Source organism: Bos javanicus, chromosome 10 (genome assembly GCF_032452875.1).
Source record: "Bos javanicus breed banteng chromosome 10, ARS-OSU_banteng_1.0, whole genome shotgun sequence".
NCBI lineage: Eukaryota > Metazoa > Chordata > Mammalia > Artiodactyla > Bovidae > Bos > Bos javanicus.
In genome coordinates, this window is record NC_083877.1 from 36,934,279 (window position 1) to 36,943,291 (window position 9,013).

The 9,013-nt window shown below is 53.5% G+C and overlaps 1 protein-coding gene across 1 annotated transcript in view; it reads right to left on the bottom strand.

Annotated features, from left to right (window-relative positions):
- SPTBN5 (spectrin beta, non-erythrocytic 5) overlaps positions 1 to 6,742 on the bottom strand; it is a 49,720-nt gene extending 42,978 nt beyond the window's left edge. The window contains exons 1-4 of the mRNA XM_061430858.1: positions 6,244 to 6,742; positions 5,866 to 6,033; positions 4,520 to 4,636; positions 313 to 470 (exon numbers count right to left, since the gene is read on the bottom strand). Of these exons, the coding sequence (XP_061286842.1) occupies positions 313 to 470; positions 4,520 to 4,636; positions 5,866 to 6,033; positions 6,244 to 6,354 (554 nt within the window). The 5' untranslated portion in view covers positions 6,355 to 6,742. The remainder of the gene's footprint in view (positions 1 to 312; positions 471 to 4,519; positions 4,637 to 5,865; positions 6,034 to 6,243) is intronic.
- Between the last annotated feature and the right edge of the window lie 2,271 nt (positions 6,743 to 9,013).

Here is a 9,013-nt window from a genome sequence, read left to right on the forward strand (position 1 = left end):
GACAGGTGCTTGCCAGAGAGCGGACTGAAAAGACAATCAGGGACACAGAGAGTAGAGGACAGCAGGGGTCAGAGGCAAACCTGGCTAGTTCTATGGAAGGGGGGAGGGGTATCACAGACCAGGAGCTCAGAGTCAGTGTCTCTACCATTGTGCCCAGTTTAAGGGGCCAGAAGGATATGGGATAATGGGTGGGTTGAAGACGCAAGTCCTGGAGCAGTTAGCTCAGCGGGTGGAAGGCCTCTGAGAAGGAAGCAGAGGCCTGCCTCAGGCCAGCCAGGGCTGGAGGTGCTGGGTCCCCTCCCACACGCTCACCTGTGGGCATGGATGAGGGCACTGAAGCCGAGCCCGTCACTCCAGCTGCGGGAGAAGTCCGTGATGTTGATGTTGGCATAGCCGGCAGTCTTCCGCTGGCACCAGACCAGCAGAGCTTCCCTGGCAGACAGCAGGGCTGCGCTGACCCCAAACTCCTCCTGGAAGGACAGGACAGCGGTCACCATGCAGGCATGGGATGGGAGGTGGGTAGGCCGCAGAGGCTGCAGGTCATGGGAGAGGCAGGCTGGGCACAGTGCGATCCTGCTCCCCCACCTGGAGGCGGTGTGGACAGCCTGTCCTTCAGAGCATCTGACTGCACTTGCTGTTACTTGTGCTGGCCAGGGATTGGGGGTGCGAGAGAAATATTGTCCTTACAAAGAAGTGGGGCAGCCTGAAAGTTGTCACCTCTGAGCAGCTGGTTTTGAGTCACAATTGGTGACGACAGCAGCGGTAGCTCCCATTTCTCTCGGCCTTCCTTTCTTTTAAAATATTTATTTGTTTGGCTGCGCCAGGTCTCAGTTGTGGCACTTGGGATCTTCAGTTATAGCACGTGAACTCTTAGTTGCATCATATGGGCTCTAGTTCCCTGACCGGGGCTCAAACCTGTGACGCTGCATTGGGAGGGCAGAGTCCTAGCCACTGGACCATTAGGGAAATCCCTCTCCAGCCTTCTGTTGGGCCGGGCACTGTGCTAACCAACCCTGGGCCACACGGAATTGAGTCTGGGCTTCATTAGACCGACTCCAGGTCACCATGGGCTTTCTGCCAGCACAGCCCACACACACGGCTCTGCCCTGGCACAGCCCCCAGAGGTAGGCACTGTTAGTAGCTACATTCTCAGGAAGCACAGCAGGTGCAGTAAGAGGGGTCAGGAAACTGCCTGGGGTCCCCCGGCTATTAGGGGAGGGTCTCTCCTGACCTAGAAACCTCTGACATGCGGAGCCCATCCGTCCGCCTCACAAGGCCTCCCTCACACATGGCTTCTTCAGACTGGGAAATGACCATCTACAGCTGGTTTCTGTCTCCTTGATAATCTCTTTTATTCTGCCGCTTTCATTTTCCGCACATTTCCCCTCACCTCCCACCCCTCCCCCCCATCCCTCTTTTACTCAGTGCTTCTTTCCCGCCTCCTTCCGGGCTCCACTTCTTTCCCCGCCTTCTGCTCCTTGTCCCTGTCCTGCCCACAGTGGCCCTCCCCTTCCCTCCACCCCCTCCCCTGCCCCTCATACCCTGGAGTCCCCATCTCCTTTTTTCTCTCCTTTTCTCCCTTCTTCATCACTCAACTAGAGCCAGACATCCTGGAATGTGAAGTCAAGTGGGCCTTAGGAAGCATCACTGCAAACAAAGCTAGTGGAGGTGATGGAATTCCAGTTGAGCTATTTCAAATCCTGCAAGATGCTGCTGTAAAAGTGCTGCATTCAATATGTCAGCAAATTTGGAAAACTCAGCAGTGGCCACAGGACTAGAAAAGGTCAGTTTTCATTCTAATTCCAAAGAAAGGCAATGCCAAAAAATGCTTCAACTACCGCACAGTTGCACTCATCTCACACTCTAGTAATGCTCAAATTCTCTAAGCCAGCCTTCAGCAATACATGAACCATGAACTTCCAGATGTTCAAGCTGGTTTTAGAAAAGGCAGAGGAACCAGAGATCAAATTGCCAACATCTGCTGGATCATCAAAAAAGCAAGAGAGTTTCAGAAAAACATCTATTTCTGCTTTATTGACCAAGCCAAAGCCTTTGACTGTGTGGATCACAATAAACTGTGGAAAATTCTGAAAGAGATGGGAATACCAGACCACCTGACCTGCCTCTTGCGAAACCTGTATGCAGGTCAGGAAGCAACAGTTAGAACTAGACATGGAACAACAGACTGATTCCAAATAGGAAAAGGAGTATGTCAAGGCTGTGTAGTGTCACCCTGCTTATTTAACCTATATGCAGAGTACATCATGAGAAATGGTGGGCTGGAAGAAGCACAAGCTGGAATCAAGATTGCCAGGAGAAATATCAATAACCTCATATATGCAGATGACACCACCCTTATGGCAGAAAGTGAAGAAGAACTAAAGAGCCTCTTGATGAAAATGAAAGAGGAGAGTGAAAAGTTGGCTTAAAGCTCAACATTCAGAAAACTAAGATCATGGCATCTGGTCCCATCACTTCATGGCAAATAGATGAGGAAACAGTGGCAGACTTTACTTTTTGGGGCTCCAAAATCACTGCAGATGGTGATTGCAGCCATGAAATTAAAAGATGCTTACTCCTTGGAAGGAAAGTTATGACCAACCTAGACAGCATATTAAAAAGCAGAGACATTATTTTGCCAACAAAGGTCCGTCTAGTCAAGGCTACGATTTTCCAGTGGTCATGTATGGATGTGAGAGTTGGACTATAAATAAAGCTGAACGCCGAAGAATTTATGCTTTCGGACTGTGGTATTGGAGAAGACTTTAGAGTCCCTTGGACTGCAGGGAGATCCAACTAGTCCATCCTAAAGGAGATCAGTCCTGGCTGTTCATTGGAAGGACTGATGCTGAAGCTGAAGCCCCAGTACTTTGGCCACCTGATGTGAAGAGCTGACTCATTTGAAAAGACCCCGATGCTGGGAAAGATTGAGGGCAGGAGGAGAAGGGGACAACAGAGAATGAGATGGTTGGATGGCATCACTGACTCAATGGACATGAGTCTGGGTAAACTCTGGGAGTTGGTGATGGACAGGGAGGCCTGGCGTGTTGCAGTTCATGGGGTTGCAAAGAGTCGGACACAACTGAGTGACTGAACTGAACTCCCTTCTTCCAATTCTTCCACCAATTTCTGTTTATAAACTCAGAATGTCTTAGGAGATTGGGATTGACATATATACGCTCCTATGTATACAACAGCTAACTAATGAGAACCTACTGTGCAGCACAGGGAACTCTACTCACTGCTCTGTGGTGACCTAAATGGGAAGGAAATCCAAAAAAGAGGGGATATGTGTATACGTATAGCTGCTTCACATACAGCATAAAATAATACAACCTTGTAAAGCAACTATACTCCAAAAAAAAAAAAAAAAACCCCAAAACTCAGAATATCAAAGCACGGCAGGTTATATTCCGTTCCCCATCCTCTGGACCTGGGAGCTTGGGTAGAAGGGACTAGTATGCAGCAGCACAAGGGAGGGGCAGGGAAGGAGTCCAGGGCCTGGAGCTGGGCTCTGCCAGAGCCAGGCCAGCCCAGAAACCCTGAGCAGCTGGGGTTAGCCTGGTCCCAGACACATCTGAGTTTCGCAGGAAGAAGGGCCTGAGCTGGCTGCAGACAAGAGAGCCAGCTGGCCAGTTGGTGGCCAGTCAGGGGACAATGTAGACCTGCTGCCCCCAAGGGAAGGGGTGGCAGGGCACTTGGAACTGGCTTAGTGGGGTGGGGAGGGGAGCATGGCTTCCTGGAAGGGCTTGAGGTCAGTTAGAAGTTGATCCATCCACTCATTCACCACATGGGTGCTAGGCCCTGGGGATGCAGGCAGGCAAGGCCCCTGCTCTCCTGGGGGTCACCATCCCATCATGAGTGTCAAGGGTCCTCCTGGATTTGAGCCAAATCTGTGGCTTCTTTTCTTTAAGATTTCATGCTCCAAGTTGGCTTTCCTAACCTACTGGGATTGAGTTTTAGGGGGGTTTTGGAAACCATGGAACTATGAACATTTATATAAGGACTTATGTGTTCACTCTTCCTGACCCAGTTGTGGAAAATGAGAGAGAGAATGGAGGAAGATGAGGAACCATCTCTTTGGTTTTCAGGATCCTGAGGATTTGGAAACCTTCAGGGCTGGGCTTCCTCTGTATGTTTTATTTCCCCAATAGTACGTTAGGGGGTAATGAAAGTTACAGGGTTTCAATGGCAAGTAGAAAACAATAAATTAGCTGTGAACGGCAGGTGGTGGGCAGGCACCTTGGCCCCCTTCACTAGTAAATGACTTGTCCCAGACCCAACTTGAAGCCCATAAATCTATTAACAGTTCTTACTTCAGCATATTACAATCTCTCTGACACTCTGAATCCTTTGCCTGCGACTGAAGAGTGAATAGTAGTTGTGTGGATGACGAGGATCCGCTGTGGGCATCCTAACGGCCAGGTGGAACTGCTCTGACCCCAGGGCCCTGAGGGGAGGCCAGGTCTGGGCTGGGCTGGGCTGAGCTGGGCAGCTGGGCACGGGGGCTGAGACATACCTTGTCCAGGCAGATGTCGGAAATCTGGAAACGCAGAATGATGACCCAGATGAGTCCCAGGATGAGCGTCTGGTCTCCATCCACGATGTTCTCTGGCCCAATGAGGGGTATTGGCACCTGTGGGCATATTTTTCTGACCTCAGCCACAAAGCCCATGTACTAGAGAAGACTCATAGTAACCAAAGGGTTGGCTGCTGGATGGGAGGGGTTCTGTCTGTCCTGACCCAGGAGGTCCCCAGGGGAGAAGCCGGCATGCCCAAGGCCAGGCAAACCCAGGCTTTCCAAGCAATAATGGAGACAAGGCTGTCACCTGCATAGGCTATATATCTGTGACACGTTACGACTCTGAGCTTGAAGGGTACTGAGTAGCTTCTGATAAGGGCTACAGGGCTTGCACCTACCGGAGGTTCTGGAGAGGAGGTGATTGGCTCACAGGCCATTGGCCCTGGGACCAAGTAGTGTAGGCTGGCATTATGTGGCTGGCAGCTTTCTGTTCTTCCATGAGTCTAGGGACCACAGTGCTCCATCCCTTGCTCTGGCCTCTCACCTCCCTGGCCTCCCTCCAGCATGCTAGGCTCCCAAGGGGCTGCCTGTGACCCACATCCCAGGACTTAGGCTCAGCCCAGCCAGTTTCAGCTGTAACTTCACATCCTGCAGACTCAGCCACCTCATGTTTCAGTACCTGAAGCCAGGAGCCCCCAGGCTTCCCAATTCCTGCTTCTCAATATAAATGACCCCTGCAGAGCCCCTCGACATGGGCCATGAGGATCCCTGTTTCTGGAGCTCTCCTCTCCTTTTAGAGACGACTTCTCTGGGGCTGTCCCTTCCTCTCAGGATCCCTCCTGTTTGTGGAGGCCACTCCCGGCTGTCTAGTCCAGCTTCTCCCAGGCAGCCCTACACCACCTCCCTTCCCTGCCTGGCTCAGTAGTGTCTGAGGCTTTTCCCCTGTGTCTGACCCTCACATCTAAGATCTGCTGACCAGCTGCTCATGGGCCTTGCCTGGAAAATATTTTCCTCCTTTATGAAAAGAGAAGGTTAAGAGTATACTGAATCTTTTAACTTAGACTCCACAATCTCTCACTGTAGGCAAAGGCAGATTTCATTCCTGCCCACTGGGGACAACGGTTGTTCCAGCTCCAGCCAGGTGGGTGCTCTCTAAGCCGGGAGAACTGTGCAAAGTAGGGCTTTGCTTCCTGGACTCTGTATCCCAGATGCTCCTCCTGGATTCCAGCTCCAGACCCTCTGTTTGGCCCTGTGGCCAGCCCAGGAAAGATGATCCGGTCATCTGGCCTGTCCCCACCGCCCACCCCAGCACCAAGCCCAGGAGCCCTCTCCCCAGTGCCCACCTTGGCCCTGAGGAAAGCCAGAGCTCGGCTATTGTTCTCCAGAAAATGGACGCGCATGCGGCCCCTGTTGGGGGGTGGCAGGGCCTCCCCTGAGATGAGCTCCAGGAGCCGCAGCAGGTGGGTGCCGTCGGCCAGCTCTGTGCATAGGTTCTGGATCTCGATGCCCACCTGGGAGGGGATGAGGAATAGGTACAGGGTCAGCCCAGCCTCTCCTGTCTGTTCCATCCCAGGACCTGGGTGGTGAAACCTAGTGCACCAGCCTGGAGGAAGGATCACTGGCCTTGGCCAGCTGAGCTCACCGTCGGCCCCCTGGGTCCACCTGCCAGGGAGCTGGGGGCACAGTGGAGGCAGCTGTGGGGAGGGCCCAGCTGCACTCACCCGGCCATGCTGGAAGATATTGTTGATCCACTTGGTGAAGGTCTTCTCCTGCATCTGCATGTGCCGCGCCTGCAGCTTGCGGATGTGGCCCATCTCGTACGCAGAGTCCATGGCAGGACTGGACCGGGAAAGCCAGCCCGGGGTCTGCGGCTGGACTCCTGCTTCAGGTGCCCTGTAGTGCCAAGGAACTGCTGGGGGTTGTGGGGCTCACTGGCCAGCAGGCCCGGAGCCCTTTGGGGATGAGGGGCCACTGGATATTTCCCTAAGCTGTAGACATTGGGGGCCTGGAGGCTGGGGGAGGACGGTGGATTCTGATGACTCCCTGGGACAGGGGACCCCTCCCTGCCATTGCCCCATGTTTGGTGGGTGAGGGCAGCTTGGGATCTAGCCAGGTAAAGTCTTGGGCTCCTGGTTGGTGACCTGAACTTCAGTGGCCCACCCCCTATTCCAGATTCTTCTTCTAGAGCTCCTGCTGCCAGAGGTTTCCCCTGCTCCACAGCATTCAGCTGCTGCTGCTCGGGATGAATAGGGCAGGTGGAAGGAAAAAAGAAACTGCTCACCTTGTTGATGTCCAGGCCCTGGAAGGAGACCTGGCTGGGCGGTCGGAGACGGCAGTTAGCAGGGGCTAGGCGGGGAGGGAGAGACGTCAAGAGAGGCTGAGGCTGAGGCTGGGGTAGTGCCATGGCCCTCCTCTTGGGCCAGCGAGGCAGGGGTGACTGCACACAGCCGGCATTGTCCTCCCACCTGCCATGGGGCGTGGCCCGGGCCCGGAGGGGGTGGCTCAAGAATGCTCCAGATCGATGCTCCAGGTCTCCTCCTCCATCATCTCCCTGCTGCTAAGGCCTTCAGTACTGGGTGGAGTCCTGGTGCCCAAGACACAAGAGACGGGATGGTCTCGAGTTGGCTTCTGGTGGGAGCTCCAGACTGGTGGGGGCGCTGCAGTCTGGGTTCAAGAGCCTCTGGTCAGAGAGCTTCTGCACCCACACCGTAGGCTGAGGCTGCCCTTCTGCACCCCAGCAGGGCCTCTCTGTGAGCACCTGCAGGGCTGGAGATGCGAGTGAGCCTGTGGGGCCACAGCCCCCACACCCTCGACTCAGCACAGACCACAGGGAAGCGCTGGATCAGGGCTGGGCTTTCCAGGCTTGATGGAAACACAGGCAATCCAGACCAGGGCTGCGTGACGGGGTCCCTTCCACCTGGGGGCCACTTTCTGAAGGGGGCTCCCCCTGAAAAGGGGTAACCCACACCTGCAGAGCCTGCCTGTAGGAATGAAAGAATCTCCTCCAGAGTCAGAGATACGGTGTTCACTCTTTGGGGCCCCAGCGAGGCCCCAGCACCTGTGCTCCCTGGGCTCTGGCTGGGCCCAAGGCTCGGAAGCAGGGGCTGTGGGGGAGCCAGCCAGACCCTCTCTCCAACCCCCTACCTCCTGCTGCAACCGTGGACTGCACGACACAAGGAGAGCAAGTTCTTATTCAGGTGGCTTCACAGGACTGTCTGCTCACAGTCACGGGGCTAGGCTGTGTATCTAGATTCATCCACCCTGAAGCCCAGCAACCATCCTGAGGGAGGCGTCCCTCACAGTCCAGGCCGGTGAGAGGGGCAGGGGCTACAGCCTGCCCTTCAGAGCTGGGTGGGATCCATTACACCTGAACCTCAGCCTGTGGCTGGGAGTGAGGGGCATGCTGCCCTTGGTTGGTGGGGCAGATCCCCTGTATCTAAGAGGAGCCTCCACCCTTGTCCTCTCCCTGGGAGGTCCCTCTTACCATTGACTGGCTTCCCAGCACTTGGGATGAACCTGAGCTTCCTTGTTGTCCCAGGTCCAGTCAGGCACCAACAGATGTCACTGCTATGCCCCAAAAGCGGGCACTCCACAGGGCACGGCCACCCGATTACTCCCACTGCCCATGCAGGTCCCCGTCACAGCACCCTGTCTCCATGTCAGCCTATGCCCAGCCCACCATGCCTTCACAGAGCAAGACTCCCCATTGCCAGGTGGGGACCAGAGCTTCCTGCTCACATCTGAGCACCAGTTCTTATCTCAGCTTAGAATGTCTCTTCTGCGCCCCACAGTCCACAGTCTCATAACAGCCCCAGTTAAAAACCTTTCCTATGGCCAACAAACCCATGAAAAGATGCTCAGCATCGCCCATTATTAGAGAAATGCAAATCAAAACTACAATGAGGTATCACCTCCACATCTTTCAGAATGGCCATCATTTAAAAAATCTACAAACAATAAATGCTGGAGAGGATATGGAGAAAAGGAAACCCTCTTGCACTGTTGGTGGGAAGGTAAACTGACACAGCCACTATAGAGAACAGTATGGAGATTCCTTAAAAATCTAGGAATAGAACTACCATATGATCCAACAATCCCACTACTGGGCATACACTCGGAGAAAATCATAACTGAGAGGCGCATGTACTCCAATGTTTGTTGTGGCACTTTTTACAGTAGCAAGGACATGGAAGGAACCTAGACACCCACCGACAGATGAATGGATACAGAAATTGTAGGACATATATACAGGATTACTCAGCTATGAAGAGAACGCATCTGAGTCAGTCCTAATGAGGTGGATTAGCTCAGAGTCTATTATACAAAGTGAAGTAAGTCAGAAAGAGAAAAAACAAATATTATATATTAATGCATGCATGTGGAATCTAGAAAGATGGTACCGATGAACCTATTTGCAGGGCAGCAAGGGAGATGCAGACATAGAGAACAGACTTGTAGACACAGTAGGGGAAGGAGAGAGTGGGACGGATT